At 52.6% G+C, this 15,804-nt stretch overlaps 1 protein-coding gene across 10 annotated transcripts in view; it reads right to left on the bottom strand.

Moving 5' to 3' along the window:
• Nucleotides 1–109: 109 nt before the first annotated feature.
• The window catches only part of DMPK (DM1 protein kinase), a 53,973-nt gene continuing 38,278 nt past the window's right edge, over nucleotides 110–15,804 (bottom strand). The window contains exons 7-16 of one of the 10 annotated variants that reach the window (XM_083515857.1): nucleotides 15,250–15,450; nucleotides 14,869–15,132; nucleotides 12,399–12,487; nucleotides 11,516–11,624; nucleotides 11,258–11,400; nucleotides 8,738–8,835; nucleotides 4,464–4,540; nucleotides 4,127–4,159; nucleotides 3,800–3,880; nucleotides 110–1,725 (exon numbers count right to left, since the gene is read on the bottom strand). In XM_083515857.1, coding sequence (XP_083371983.1) covers nucleotides 1,627–1,725; nucleotides 3,800–3,880; nucleotides 4,127–4,159; nucleotides 4,464–4,540; nucleotides 8,738–8,835; nucleotides 11,258–11,400; nucleotides 11,516–11,624; nucleotides 12,399–12,487; nucleotides 14,869–15,132; nucleotides 15,250–15,450 — 1,194 coding nt within the window. In that variant the 3' untranslated portion in view covers nucleotides 110–1,626. Of the gene's footprint in view, nucleotides 1,726–3,799; nucleotides 3,881–4,126; nucleotides 4,160–4,463; nucleotides 4,541–8,733; nucleotides 8,836–11,257; nucleotides 11,401–11,515; nucleotides 11,625–12,398; nucleotides 12,488–14,868; nucleotides 15,133–15,249; nucleotides 15,451–15,804 lie in introns of all 10 variants that reach the window. The other 9 variants (XM_083515858.1, XM_083515854.1, XM_083515859.1 and 6 more) reach the window with 9 other exon arrangements.

Raw genomic sequence — 15,804 nt, 5'->3', positions numbered from 1 at the left:
TGTGATGGTGCCGTGAGTGTGTCTTGCCACCTGCCCCAGTTCCTTCCCCTCCCGTGTTTCGTCTTGGCCCTTAGTTGCAAAATTCCTACATTGCAGTGCAGCAAAAGGCTACGGAAGAATCCAATTTTATTTCATCTCTGAAGAGGGAGCAGCAACAACCTTAACACACGTTGTCACAAATGTACAGTGTTCTCATGCATCCAGCCCCAGTGTACCATAATATTACACAAGGGAGGGAACAGGGGGGGGGGGAGACGGAATAATAAATATGGGGAGAAAGGAAGGTGACCAGGGACCAAGAGGAGAGCATAGTGCAAAACCTTAAAACTAGCACAGTCCCCCCCCCCCACTTCAAGCTAAACGTTCTCCTGTGCGCCTCCCTTCGTTAAGAGACGAGTGCGCGCACACCTTTTGGAAGAGGCAGGGAACAGAGGTCCGCCACCTGCTGGAGGGGGAAATAAGATTTACAGCTAAACACCACAATCCCAAATAAATTACCAACAACCTTGTGTATGTGCGGCAGTGTGGAGCAAGAAAGGCTTGGTGCTGCCCCCAGGTGCCAGAAGTGAAGAAGTGCAGGTATAAGTCATTTTTGTTGCCGGTGGCGCTTCCCATCAAGCGAACTTGAGACATGCCTAGTTTTGCAGTCTTTGCAGTCCCGCCTGGGCCTTGGGGCAGCTACCCAGAGGACCGTCCTAGTTTTAGTCCAGCCAATCCCAAGTGCGAAGCGTGGCTCGGAAGCACGGCGTACAACATCTGCTTGCGCAGATTCTGCCGATAGCAGAGCATCCTCCAAGCAAAACCGGAATCCAAGTCCAGTCCTCTTCCATCAGCCGCCCCTCCGCCGACTTCCCTTGCGCCAAACTCCCAAGGGGGTGGGTGGGAGCCGGTGCAAAGCAGCCATGGGTCATTGGGGCGGCAGCCGTGATCCGAGGGGGGAGCGTCACCAAGGGGTAAGTGGAAGCTGCGTCCCCAGGAAGACACTTGCCACGAAGGAATCCCCCCAGCCTTCACCTCTTGGAAACAGTCACGTCAGAATCAGAGACCGGGGAGTCAGAGATGGGGGGCTGACTAGAAGGGCTGGGAGACAGGACCCCTGGGCTCCTTCCCCTACAGGAATTTAAGGGGTTCAACTGAGGATGCTGGGATTGCTGGATCCTACAGCAGCTCCCAAATTTTGCTGTTCGAGGCAGAGCAGCCGGAAGATAAAAAGTGGGAAGGAGTTGGGAGTCGAGAGGTCTTGGGGATCTCTGCAGGGTTCTCTTCGGCCGCTTGTGGCCCTTTAGGAAATTCCTCCCCGGCTGCTAAAAGTGATGTGAGCTGGGGAGACCAGTGCTGTCTCCGCAAAGCGAGGCAAGTTCAGAGGCAGGGCTCAGAGTGTAGGGAGGCAAGGCCCCAGGGAGTGGTGAGGGCTCGGCCATTGGTTCAGGCAGCATCTGGATCGCAAAGGGTCCTCTTCCTTGCCAGGGCACAAGGAGAAAGGGACTTTCAGCCCTCTGGGCCCTAATCTCCCTTCTGGGGGCAGCTCGCAAGTGATAAAGGAGGTTGTCCCAGGCGCCTGGCAAGGGCAGAGCGGACTGAGCAGCAGCTGTTGGGCACAAGGGTCTCCCCCCTCGCCGGTGGCCTTCATGCCACCTCCACCAGGCTCCGAGGAGAGGCGTCCAGGGCAAATCTGCCAGTGCATAAGAGCAGGTAACCCACCTTGACGATGCAGGGCCTATGTACCTGGGAAGGGAAAACAGGCTGGTCAAGACAGAAGAAGGAGAGAAGGAAGCCCTTGGGTTTGGGGGAGAAGGGGGAGCCAGTGGGTTTGAGACCCAGCGGATCCCTGCTGCTGGAACCACAAGGGACCGTAAGTCATCTTGCTTGTTGTAATAATGGGCTGAGTTTCTGGGCAGACGGGGCCACTCCAAAAAGGCCCTGCCTTCCCAGAAACCTCAGCCGAAGGGCACTTATTTGAAATAAAACTTGGGAGGCACCCTAAACCCCTGGGAAGGTTTGCTTTCAGGTATAATAATAATAGTAATAATTTTTATTTATACCCCGCCCTTCCCAGCCAAGGCCGGGCTCAGGGCAGCTTACAAGCAATAACAAAAACAAGTTGAATGAATACAACTTAAAAACAAAATTAAAATACAACATTAAAATATTGAAACATTAAAATATTAAAATGTAGCCTCATCGCAGGAGAAGGAAAAGAAAAAAGAAAGAGAAGGAGGGAATCAAATGGGCTCCAAGCCGAAGGCCAGGCGGAACAACTCTGTCTTACAGGCCCTGCGGAAAGAGATCAGATCCTGCAGGGCCCTGGTCTCATGAGGCAGAGCGTTCCACCAGGCCGGGGCCAGTGTTGAAAAGGCCCTGGCTCTGGTTGAAGCTAATCTAACCTCCTTAGGGGCCGGGACCACTAGGGTGTTGCTATTTATGGACCTTGAGGCTCTCCGTGGGGCATACTGGGAGAGGTGGTCCCGTAGGTACGAGGGATCCTGCTTTCTCTGTGCTCAATCACTCCTACTCTCACACAAGCCATGCCTGGGTATACCACTGCAAGGCCAGGTGTCCTCACAACTGAGTATTCTGCCCTAAAATTAAAAGGTTCCTGCCCATGGAAAGCTAGCCTGTTGAAGTAGGTTAGTGCCTTTCTCCCTGGCACACTAGATTTCTTCAGGAGTGGATTGGTCCTTGGTTGTGCTCAGCAGAGGCTGGCGGAGAACAAACTGTGAAGAACTGGCACTCAGGGAGAGACGGAGCAGCCAGCCTCCCACAAGGTTACCTACAATGGGCTCAAGAGGACAAAATGGCTGGAGAGAACTGGAGCAGACAGTTCTGGGCCGGCCCGTCCAGGAGGCAGGCCGAGGCAGCTGCCACAGGCGACAGAATCCAAGGAGCATTCTCCAGGTGTGTCTCCTACCGCCAGAGAAGTGGTTGCAGTGGCTCCTGGGTTCTGGCAAGATCTTGCGAGAGCCCCGCGAAATTGTACGGAGACTTCTGGGACCTCTTGCACAATACCGCCAGAAGCCAAGGCTGTGTGACTCCAGTAAGGGAGGGTTTGTTGGGGGCGGCAAAACGAGACGGTGTGCTCTGGTTCTTGGCAAGCTGGAACTTCGTCCTGACTTTTAGGCGTAAGAAAACAGGGAAACACTTCAGCCTAAGCGGACAGGCCCGTTGGCGCCTTTTTATTCCAAAACCATGTGCCACAAGAAAGGCTATTAAATAAATGGCAGCTTTTATTGCCGTTAAATTTATTTATTTCACCCCGAGGTCCCGGGGGGGGGGGTTACCCAATTAAAACGCTTCATTAAAAACAGTTCAAAACGACTTCCAATCCCCAAAATTAAGTAGGTGCTAAAAATATACACCTCAGCTATCAAAGGCCAAGGTGCGAGAGCATCCTCCCTAAGCTTCCACACTTTAGGGGCCACCACAGAGAAGGCCCACCCCACCCCCAAGCCTCTGAGGGCATAGGGACAACCAAGAGGGCCACCACTGCCAAGCTCGGCCCCCAAGAAGACCTGTAGGGAAGGAGATTTTTGGGGTATTTTAATGCCTCTTCTGCAATCAGTGCTCTGCCCCAACCACCTTCCAATTGGGCTATGTTGCCCCGTCTCTGCACAGGGGTGTTTTTGCCCTCGATGGCTTTCCGTCAGTCGGGGGGGGTGTAAAAGAACACGATACCAGAAGAGCGGGGAGCGGAAGGCCGCTCTCAGGCCAAGCAAGCACTGGCTTCAGGTGAGCAGAGAAGAGGGGGAGAGAGAGAGAGGTCGGTGTGTTCGCACATGCGCGATGATGGCAGCCGACGTACCCTAGAAAAGAGCAGCAAGTGCCGGTACAGAGGTACCACAAGCGGGTATTCACAAAGCCGAGATGCCATGGTGCCGCCTTGCTGGAAAGAGAAAGCAGATGTCAGCGGGGCAGAGTGCCAGGCAATTGGGGGGCAGCGGCGAGTAGGTGGGTTGGGGGGAGAGACCAGATCAAAGCACAACTGCTTGCTTTCTCTGTGCACACCCAGCCAGAAACCCCCACACCCCCCAGCTGCCATTTGGGCTGTGGCTTGTGACAGCCACTGCCCCTTGTCTTTGTGGAACCAAGTTTCTAGTCTTCTTGGAATGAAACCTTTCCCATCTATCGCCTTTTCAAGAAAAAACGCAACGAACCAGGAAGTCTAATATTTGAAGCACAAAAGTTGCATAAGAGAATGTGAATAAGCTGCACCCACCCCCCCTTCCAAAAATAAAATGCAAAATACATTCTGGGTGCAGAACTTGGGGTGCGCAGAAGGTTGATGCAGAACCCACAGAGCCCCAGAGTCAGAGGACCCCAATATTGGGCAGACTAGAAAGCGTCATCTCCCCTCCTCACCCAGAAGGGAGCCTAAGCTTGTGGGGCGAGGGGGGACGGGACACACACACCCCTTTCCCTCCCCCACCTCCTCCATGAGGTACGGCAACCTGCAGAGTCAGGCTTACATTTGCCAGGCGCTCCACGCGGCACAAGAAAGGGTGGGTGTGGTTGGGGGGCCAGCGGGGGCTCCAGCCCAGAGCAGCTGGAAGGAAAAGAGAAACGTGGGGCCGAGTTTCCTTTGTGGGGGGACGGGGTGTTGGTGGGGAAGGGGAGGGCAATGTACAGAGAAAGAGACTAGCCTACAAGGCATGCGGGAACAAGCCGGCAGGCATGCTGGGCAAAAGAAGCGGCCCGTTGCCATGCGCCGCACATCGCATGCTAAGCTTCCCTTGGTGCACAAAGGCCAGCAGGCTTCTCACTCGACCCTTGGCAACTGACAGCTCTCATGTGGCTCACTGTGATGGCCTGGGATTCGGACCCGGATGCTGAACCTGAGGGATCCCAGCCTGCACAGGATTCCCCACCTCCAGAACTAGCTGAGCCAGGGCTGGGGCATGAGCCTGAAGGGTCCTCACCTGTGCTGGATCCTCAGGTGCAGGCATCAGCTGAGTCTGCTCTGGCTCCTGAGCTGATGGAGGACCCATTGCCTGCAGGTGCTCCACTCTCAGCCCCGTCAAGGGAAGCTGAGGTTGCCTCTGGGTCCGGTAACCCTCCAGTCTCTCCTGAGCTGCAGAGGCTCAGGGCAGAGAGGTGGAGGGAACTAAGTTCCCGCAGGAGGAGTGCTCGCCTCCAGGCCAGGAGAGGCGAGTCACCAGAGGATCGGGGCCGCCCTATGCCTCGGGGCAGATAAAAGCCGGCCAGCCCCAGTCCCAAGTTGCGGGAGCAACGTTGTTGGTTGCTAGTTCCTGCGTGAACCCTGTCCTGCTTTCCTGCCTGAGCTCCTGACCCGCCCTGGCTCCCTGCTTGCAAGCCTGTTCCTGACTTCACCCGGCTCCCTGCCCTGCACCCAGCTTCAGCTACTACGGACTGCCTCCACATTGCACCTTTGACCACGGACCGGACTTGGACCTCGCCTCTCGGGTAACCCACAGAACCAGCACACTCATGTACAGACAGAGCCGTCTTTCCCATAGGGCTTAGTGGTGCATTGCACCAGGGCGCCGGCCTCTTAGGGGCGCCCCAGCGAGTGGGGGAGCTGCGCAGCTTTGCCGGCGGCCTCCCCTTTGCCTCTTGCATGCCCGCCAGCTGCGCCCCGTCAACTATATGGCTTACGGGCATGCAGCTTGCCTCCCAAGCCTCTGCGGTAGGAGAGCAATCCTTGCAGAGGCTTGGGGAAAGGTTGACAACTCTGGGAAACAGGGTGGAGCGCTGGAGGGATCTTTGCACCACGGCGCCGGATATGCCTAAGACAGCTCTGTGTACGGACCTGAAGCACATATAAGCACCTAGGAAGGGGCTTGATACACCAGGACAACGAAGTCTCCATTTGGTTCAACACCCTGTTCTTAAACTGGCCAACCAGTTGCCCCAAGCAGGACTTGAGTGCATGATAAAAAATTCCTTCCAGTAGCACCTTAAAGACCACCTAAGTTAGTTCTTGGTATGAGCTTTCGTGTGCATGCACACTTCTTCAGATACACAGTGTGCATGCACACGAAAGCTCATACCAAGAACTAACTTAGTTGGTCTTTAAGGTGCTACTGGAAGGAATTTTTTTATTTTGACTATGGCAGACCAACACGGCTACCTATCTGTAACTTGAGTGCATGAACAACTCTTTCCCACTTGAGACACAACAGCAGAGGCAGAGCATAGAACAGACCCCGCAAGTGCCCCAGAAAAACCGGCACATTTCATTCCCTGCCCCAGCAAGAGCACAGTGGCCATTTCTGGTGCCGTGACCTCACGTGAATTTGCGCCCAGCCCTTCTGCTTTTCTCAGGGCCGCAATCTCGCATGGTGTGCCCCCCAAACATATTTTGGGGTGCCGTGCCATTGTGCAAGAGCACAGCTCCGAGAAAAATAGTGTATTTGGGGCTCCGTGGTCTTGCATGTCACTTCTGCAGGAACACAGACGGAAAGGTGTGTGTCCTGGTTTTGAGACTTGGAGGGTATGCCTGGATACCTGAAGGAGCGTCTCCACCCCCATCGTTCTGCCTGGACACTGAGGTCCAGGGCCTTCTGGCGGTTCCTTCACTGCGAGGAGCCAAGTTACAGGGAACCAAACAGAGGGCCTTCTCGGTGTTGGCGCCCGCCGTGTGGAACGCCCTCCCACCAGATGTCAAAGAGATAAACAACTACCAGACTTTTAGAAGACATCTGAAGGCAGCCCTGTTTAGGGAAGCTTTTAATGTTTAATAGGTTATTGTATTTTAATATTCTGTTGGAAGCTGCCCAGAGTGGCTGGGTAAACCCAGCCAGATGGGCGGGGGATAAATAATAAATTATTATTATTATTATTATTATTATTATTATTATTATTATTATGCTGGTAGCCATTGACAGAGCTCAAACTGACCAGTCACGCACCTGCCCCTCTGATGGGCGAGAGGCAGGGTGGAGCGGGAGCCAGCGAGGGAGAATTTTCAAGAGTTAGAGCACCCACCCAGCACCCGGAAGGGGAGCAAAAGGAACAGGGCTCAGAGTGTCAATGATAGAGAACCTTCAGGGAAGGTCATGGTTCCCCTTCCATTCTAGGCTACTGCTAGATGGGGCCGGAGAGCAGGTGGAGGCTCCCTCCCAAACCCAGTCAGCGGGCTGCTGGGCCTAGAGATCCAAGCATTCAGCCTGCTGGTGAATCTGGCGATGAACATCGGGCAAAGACAGCCCAGTCGTCTCTCTGGAAATGCGGCTCCTCCCTGGAAAGGCAGGGGGCGGGGGGTGGCCCCACTGTGTTTTAAGCAACTCATGTGCACATAGCCTCAGAATCAGTGGGCTTAAGTTGGCCAAGGGGTCTGTCTGCTCTAAGTACGCACCATACACCCAAAGAGCCAAGAGACCACTTTATAAAGTCACGGCTTCCTACAAAAGAATCCTGTACACTTGTGCCCCGCAAGACGAATGCCTCGCAAGACGGAAAACCCGCTAGACGAAAGAGTTTTCCGTTTTGGAGGTGCTTCGCAAAACGAATTTCCTATGGGCTTGCTTTGCAAGACGACAATGCCTTGCGAGTTCCTGCTGGTTTTTTTTCCTCCCCCCCCCTTTTTTCTAAGCCGCTAAGCCGCTTATCAGCTGATCCGATCAGCAGATAAGCCGCCAAAAGCCGCTAATAGCGCTAATCTGCTAATCCGTCAATGGGCTTGCTTTGAAAGACGAAAAAACCGCTAGACGAAGAGAATCACAGAACGGATTCTTTTCGTCTTGCGAGGCACCACTGTAGGTGGTTCAGGTTGCAGAGTGTTATTCGGAAACCTCCCTATCCCCCCCCCCCAAAAAAAACTACAGTTCTCAGGGTTCCCTGTGAAGAGGGATAGATGGATAAACTACTCTGGAAATCGTAGCTCTTGAGGAAAGCACAGTCATACCTTGGCTTACAGAAGCTTCAGGTTGTGTTTTTTCAGGACGCTCCGAATCCCGGAAGTACTGGAACGGGTTACTTCCGGGTTTCGGAGGTCGTGCATGCGCAGAAGCACTTTGCACATGCGCAGAAGCGTCGAATCACAACCCATGTGTGCACAGACGCGCCACTGTGGGTTGCGAACACTGCGGGTTGCAAACATGCATCCCGCATGGATCATGTCCGCAACCCAAGCATCCACTGTAGGTCTATTATTATTATTATTATTATTATTATTATTATTATTATTATTATTATTATTAGAATTTATATACTGCCCTATAGCCCAGAGGTCTCAAGGCAGTTCACAGAACAAAATAAAAATATAAAAACCACAAAATACGTAATCAAACGTAAAAACGACAGGTCTAGCAGCACCCTGAACAAGCCACAGCTCCCAGAATCCTCTGGGGGAAGTCATGACGGTTTAAAGTGGTACCACAGTGCTTTGGACGCGTGGTGTGAAAAAAGTAATTCTCGCGCACACACTTCCTTTCAACTGCCAGCCTTTACCAATCCGGTTCCCTCCAGACGTTTCGAACTGCGACTCCCACCATCCCCGACTGTTGGCCATGCTGGCTGCGGATGATGGGAGTTGTAGTCCAAAGCTCTCAGTCTATGTGTGCAGCTGGGGCTGAGCTCCCCGGCTTGCTTCTGGACGCAGCACTGGCATTGAGGCACGCGCTTCTTCCAAACCGTGGAAGGGAAGGGGGTGAAAGAGCTGGAACCGAAGGGAGTGGTCAGAAAGCTGAAGGGGTCGCAGCGCAGGGCGGAGTCTGCCAGGAACGCAAGCTGGGAGTGGGGCTGCAGGCAGGAGGCGGGAAGGGGCTCCGGTGAAACTTGCCTTCCTCGGCCATCGGCCTCATCCCTTCGATCTGCTCCTCCAGGCGTTTGATCTGAGCTTCCAGTTCCAAATTGCGGCTCTCAGCTTCCTTGAGTTGGCTGGGCAGGAAAAGGCGAGACAATCAGTATTTGATGCCAGGAAAGTAGGAAGCCTGGGAGAAGGACTGATCTACTCGTTATTTAATGTTATTATTATTTTATATACAAGTCATACCTCATGTTACGTCCGCTTCATGTTACGTTCTTTCAGGTTATGTCCTGCGGCGACCCGGAAGTACCGGAAAGGGTTACTTCTGGGTTTTGCCGCTCACACATGCGCAGAAGCGCAAAATGACGTCATGCGCAGAAGCAGCGAATTGCAACCTGCGCGTGTGCAGACATGCCGCTGTGGGTTGCGCTCTTTTCATGTCGCGAACGGGCCTCCAGAACGGATCCCGTTCGCAACCAGAGGTACCACTGTATATATATTTTCCACAGAATTTACAACACGTTCGAAATTCCTATCAAATAATCCAGTAACTTTAGGATCCCCCCTCTCCTTGCTTTCCCCAGTTTCCCAATGAATGCTGCATATTCTAGTTATTCCGTACCTGATCTTCTCCACACTGTTTTCAGATCTAAGTTTAGCTGCTGTTCTTACCCTGAAGCGACTCGTGTTATTTAACTTTATTAAAGCTCCAAGCCGTTCTTCCTGCCAACAGAGCCCAGGAGCGGCAAGCGCAAAGCAGTAAAACAGTACAATTAAAAAGAAAGAAATCCCACTGAAAAACGGTTAATAACAACTAAACTAGGTTTGTTTTTCATGCCCTTGTAGCTAATTATTTCAGTGACTTTCAGCCTTCAAGTGCCTGAGGGGATTGGGCCCATTCACCCTGTCTCCCATCTAACGTGGAAAGTCCAGCTTCCTCGAACTCCATTCATTCTTCGTTGATCATAGGAGATTCTCCTCCAAATTCCTGCCTTCCCACCCCCATCGTTCAGCCCGGACACTGAGGTCCAGCGCCAAGGACCTTCTGGCAGTTCCCTCCCTGCAAGAAGCCAAGTGACAGGGAACCAGGCAGAGGGCCTTCTCGGTAGTGGCACCCGCCCTGTGGAACGCCCTCCCACCAGATGTCAAGGAAATAAACTTTTATAATACATCTGCAGGCATGTACTGTACAGGGAAGTTTTTAATGTTTAATCTTTTATAGCTTTTATTATTAATAATAATAATAATCTGTTGGGAGCCGCCCAGAGTAGCTTGGGGAACCTAGCAAGAAGTGAGGTTACAGGGAACCAGGCAGAGGGCCTTCTCGGTGGTGGCGCCCGCCCTGTGGAACACCCTCCCACCAGATGTCAAGGAAATAAACAACTATCTGACTTTTAGAATACATCTGAAGGCAGCCCTGTTCAGGGAAGTTTTTAATGTTTTATCGCTTTTATTATTAATAATAATATTCTGTTGGGAGCTACCCAAATGGCTGGGGAAACCTAACCAGATGGGCAGGGTATAAATAATAAATTTTGTTGTTGTTGTTGTTTGAAACACCCTGAGACAATTTGCTACCCAGTCCTTTTTCTTCTTTGACAACGTTCCTCCTCTCTACTTTGTGGCACAACAATGGTCTTTTGGTTCCTTCTGAAGGTGTGACTTCTCAAGTCACCCTTGCGGCTTGTCGCGTTTGGGTCACAGTCGGAGGTGGGCATTGGAGAGAGGGCACTTGGCCTGGAAGAAATATGCCCTTCGCAGCCCTGCAGCCCATTGTTGGGATGTGTCCAAGGGAACGGGGACAATTCGCAGGCCCCCAGCTGGCTCCAGCCCACCGGCTGGCAGCCGGGTGAACTCCGGTCCGTGGAACAGCATCAAAACAGCGACACACAGCTTCAGAAGCCTTCAGTAGCTTGAGCACACCTCAATCAGCAGAGTGAATAACACACAACAGAAGTGGCGGACAGAGGCATATTTAAAGGTAAAGGGACCCCTGACCATCAGGTCCAGTCGTGACCGACTCTGGGGTTGCGGCACTCATCTCGCTTTATTGGCCGAGGGAGCCGGCGTACAGCTTCCGGGTCATGTGGCCAGCATGACTAAGCCGCTTCTGGCGAACCAGAGCAGCGCACAGAAACGCCGTTTACCTTCCCGCCAGAGCGGTACCTATTTATCTACTTGCACTGGTGTGCTTTCGAACTGCTAGGTTGGCAGGAGCAGGGACTGAGCAACGGGAGCTCACCCCGTCATTGCGGGGATTCGAACCGCCAACCTTCTGATCGGCAAACCCTAGGCTCTGTGGTTTAACCCACAGCGCCACCCGCGTCCCTTAAAGCATATTTTCAAGCAGTTTATTCGGCGTAGTTCAGGACAAAGAAAACATGTCTGCTCTCTTTCATGTCCAAGAGCAGGAAGCAAAAGCAAAAGCTATACACAATGGAAGTTCCCAGCAGGCTGTGCTGGAAGTAAACAGACATGTGACGTACAACAACTCCACATGCCCATTCTTAAGGTGGAACGGAGCATCAATATCCCAACGCCCATAACCCTCACCTGGCAAAGGTCTGGTTGGCTACCTTGACCATGCTGAGCTCTTGACACAGCATCTCCCGGCTCCTCAGCTCCTCCTCGAGCGCCGACTGCAACTCTAGGAAAGTGGCCACGTCAAGCTTCTGCCCATCTGGGAGTTTGCATGCCTGGTAGGGAGCAAGACAGAGGTGTCTGTGAAACCTTGGACACTGAGGTGCCTCTGGGGTACCAGGTCAGGCTCTCCACCGCCCCATCTTGGCTCCACTTGGTCCCTCAACCTACCAGCTCCTCCGGGGTTTGCTTGGGGGACTGCTCTGGGGGCAAAGTCCTCTGGCTGCCGTCGACCTCCATGCTGACGTCCCCACGGCCTCTTTCCTCCGCCTCATTCTGTCTGAGAGAAAGGGAGAACCTCACAGACCCGATCCTGGCAGGGTCTCTGCGTTGCCACAAGACCGTTTTGCCCAGGGGTCAACTTGGGACCAGGGACTCAGCTAGGTAAAGGTAAAGGGACCCCTGACCATTAGGTCCAGTCGTGACCGACTCTGGGGTTGTGGCACTCATCTCGCTTTACTGGCCGAGGGAGCTGGCGTACAGCTTCCGGGTCATGTGGCCAGCATGACTAAGCTGCTTCTGGCGAACCAGAGCAGCGCACGGAAACGCCATTTACCTTCCCGCCAGAGCGGTACCTATTCATCTACTTGTACTTTGATGTGCTTTTGAACTGCTAGGTTGGCAGGAGCAGGGACCGAGCAACAGGAGCTCACCCCGTGGCGGGGATTCGAACCGCCGACCTTCTGATCGGCAAGTCCTAGGCTCTGCGGTTTAACCCACAGCGCCACCTGTGTCCCTCAGGGACTTAGCTACGCAGGTGCAAATGTAACGTCTTAAGTGTGTTTTAAGCGCATTACACAAACATGACACCAGATGGCGATGGTGAGCTAATGCAAAATTCAATATATATTTTAAAACGGTGGGGTTTTTTTAAAGCATTTTTTTTCTATATAGGTCTAGATTCAGCCTATGTGTACACCTACTACCTTCTGCACAGGTAACAGGACCCCTCTCTTTTCCTGGAGTCCGGCTACCTCAATTCCAGGGCTGGCTTCTGACACCAGCCTTGGGGTTCCCAACCCAAGCGCCCCCGGCACCCCCAAAGGCATCTTACTTTGCTGCTGCCGTGTAGGTGTACGAATACCCCACGAAGGGCAGGTGCACCCCGAGTGGAGAGCTCTCCATCACATCCGACAAGGTTTCCTAGGAAAAGGGAGACACAAGCACACAGAGGGTGGGTGGGTGTTTGGGGGGGGATCAGTTCTAACCAGAGCAGCAGCAGCAGCAGGCTGGGCATAGCGCCCCCTACTGGCAGTGTTTACATACAGTGGTTACCTTTCCAGCCCCAACCTGGCATATTCACCCAGTTCTTTTCCAGCTGCACTGGCTCCCGGTGGAGTACAGGGTCAGATTTAAGGTGCTGGTTTTGACCTTTAAAGCCCTTTAAGGCCTAGGACCCTCGTACCTACAGACCGCCTCTCCAGGTATCCCCCGCGGAGGACCTTAAGGTCCATAAATAGCAACACCCCAGTGGTCCCAGGCCCTAAGGAAGTCAGATTAGCCTCAACCAGAGCCAGGGCCTTTTCAACACTGGCCCCGGCCTGGTGGAACGCTCTGTCTCATGAGACCAGGGCCCTGCAGGATCTGATTTCTTTCCGCAGGGCCTGTAAGACAGAGTTGTTCCGCCTGGCCTTTGGCTTGGAATCAACTTGATCCCCTCTCCCTCTTCCTTTTTCCTTTCTCCTTCTGTGATGGATCTCCTATTTGGAGACTTCCCTGGCTTTTTTTCTGGCCCACGTAGGACCAGTCTGGATAGCTGGCCTTTGTGAAGATTTGACATTTTCATCCCTCTCTTGGGGCCCCCCATAAAATTTAGAGGGGAAAAAACTGGATGTATATTTCCAAAATATAAGATAAAAAACAAATAAAATAAAACCTACATACAGCAACAGTGTTTTGTGTTGTGTAGGCTCCTATGATATAAGTCATGGGCCCCGCCTACTAGCCTGCTACCTAAAATTGTATTTCAGTTCAACAATTACTTTGATAAAATATGTATTTTGTTATGTGCAAATGGTTTTAGATACCTATTAAAGGTAAAGGTAAAGGGACCCCTGACCATTAGGTCCAGTTGTGGCCGACTCTGGGGTTGCGGTGCTCATCTCGCTTTACTGACCGAGGGAGCTGGCGTACAGCTTCCGGGTCATGTGGCCAGCATGACTAAGCTGCTTCTGACAAACCAGAGCAGCGCACGGAAACGCCGTTTACCTTCCCGCCGGAGCGGTACCTATTTATCTACTTGCACTTTTGATGCTCACCCCGTAGAAAAATATATGTGCTAATATGATGTACTGGATGGAAGAAAAATTAGTAAGGAAAGCTATTAAGAATATATAGATGATTTGAGAAGATTGTAGAATGCAAAGATTATTGTAAGTGGTATAATGCGGAGGAAATCGAGTGGGGGCGGAGGGAAGTGGGAGAAAGGAGAAAAGAATATGATGGATTGAGGAAATAGAAATGTAAATGTATGAGGAGGAAATGGTGTTTACGGCTTTGGTACATCTATATTGTAACGTAATATGTGAAAACCAATAATAATAATAATAATAAAGAGTAGTCAGAGGGAGAAGATGGGGAAGAGGAGGTGTTGGAAACTGAAGAGGGAACAGGGCTCAGTGAGCGGGGTGAGTCTGTGGCAGAGAGCAGTCCAGAATCGGAGGCAGGAGAGGAAGCAGGAGAGGAAGGGAGCCAAGAGGCAGAGATGAGACCGGCTGGCGAAGTATCGCAGGTGTTTCCCGCCCCTCCTGCGTCAAACTCCTCTCCTCACTTGTCTCCCAGAACCAGGAGAGGCACGAAAAGAGCAGAGGAGAGGTTGGCTTCACGCAGGCACAGTCTCTGATTGCTTGGGGAAAGCCCTGGAGAGGAGGTGATTTAGATAGCAGTGGTGAGATAGGAAAGTTGAGTAGGGTTGCCATATTTCAAAAATATCTGGACACAAAAGCTTTGTGGCGGGGGGACGAAGTTGTTGAACTTTTTTGGCGGAAATCACACACAAAAATGACGTTTTTGAGCGATTTTTCAGGAAAAACGGCAAAAACAATACTGCCAACATGGGTTCCCCTACGTACGGATTTTTCCAGACATATGGCAACCCTAATTTTAGTTTCGGCAACTGATTCAAGGGGTAAGAAAAAAATCCAAACTTTTCTAAGGCCTACTGGGGATGAGTTGCTGGAGTCATTAGGTCTGACACTCAGCCAAGTGTGTGAAGATTGTGTTTTAGCTGTCGTAAACTGCCAAGTTCAGGGCAGGACTCTGAGGTGGTTCCCTGGGGCCCCACCTAGGAGAATGAACATGAACCCACCCCCCACTGCCCCATAGCCAGTAGGGCTGGCTCGCCACATTTTGAAACGAGCGAAGCAATAGGAATTATTGTCCAAAGAGCAGGACAAGGAAGGGACACCTCTGTAAAACTATCTCACCCATGGAGTCCACAGTTACCCAAACGGTGTTTCTCAGATGAACTGGCACTGGGGGGAGAGGAATTGGGAGTAGAGGGGGACAAATAAAAAGTCACGTACCCCTCCCCCGCTCACCATGTCAGTGAGACAGTCATCCACCACGTCAAAGTTGCAGGTGTCCGTGGCGTTGGCAAATTCGGGCACGAAGGACGGCACGCAGTCCCGCAGCGAGTCCCAATCCACGCCCACAAAGAAGGGGTGCTCCTGGAAGTCCCGGACTCCGTTGCGCCCCAGTCGCATCTCCCGGGGGCAGATGAGCCCTTCGATCAAGGCCAGAGCTTCGGGAGGGACGTCGGGAACCGACGGAGGGAACCGGAAGTGCTCCTTCGGACGGGAGAGTTTTGACAATCGGAAAGGGCGCCCAGGGAGAGATCTGGACCCCGATTCTCCGTCGGGAGAGGCGAACCCACACAAACCCGCAGACCTCCGCCCCTCGCTTACTTTGAAATGGATTATCTTTCCGTACGTCTCCACCACGGAGTCGGCAAAGAAAGGAGTGTGGCCGAAGAACATCTCGTAGGCGAAGACGCCGAGGGACCACCAGTCGCACTCTGTTCCGTAAGAGTGAGCGCCGTTTTCCACCGCTTGCAGAATCTCGGGGGAGAGGTAATCTGGGGTGCCAACGGCTATTGTCGAGCAGACCTGCCGCACACAGAACACGTATTGGTGTGCTGCTTTTTTGTGGTTTTTTGCTGGAGTGTGGGTTTTCCTACACTTTGCCCTAGCTATGTACATTTTGGCACATGTTTCCGAGCACAATTCAAAGTGTTGGTGCTGACCTTTAAAGCCCTAAATGGCCTCAGTCCAGTATACCTGAAGGAGCGTCTCCACCCCCATTGTTCAGTCCGGACACTGAGGTCCAGCGCCGAGGGCCTTCTGGCAGTTCCCTCAGTGTGAGAAGTGAGGTTACAGGGAACCAGGCAGAGGGCCTTCTCGGTGGTGGCACTCGCCCTATGGAACGGCCTCCCATCATGTCAAGGAAATAAACAACTACCT

Source organism: Podarcis liolepis (assembly GCF_965112155.1).
Source record: "Podarcis liolepis genome assembly, chromosome: 7".
Lineage (NCBI taxonomy): Eukaryota > Metazoa > Chordata > Lepidosauria > Squamata > Lacertidae > Podarcis > Podarcis liolepis.
The sequence above is the reverse complement of the archived record's forward strand: the minus strand, read 5'-3'. Positions and strand labels throughout refer to the sequence as shown.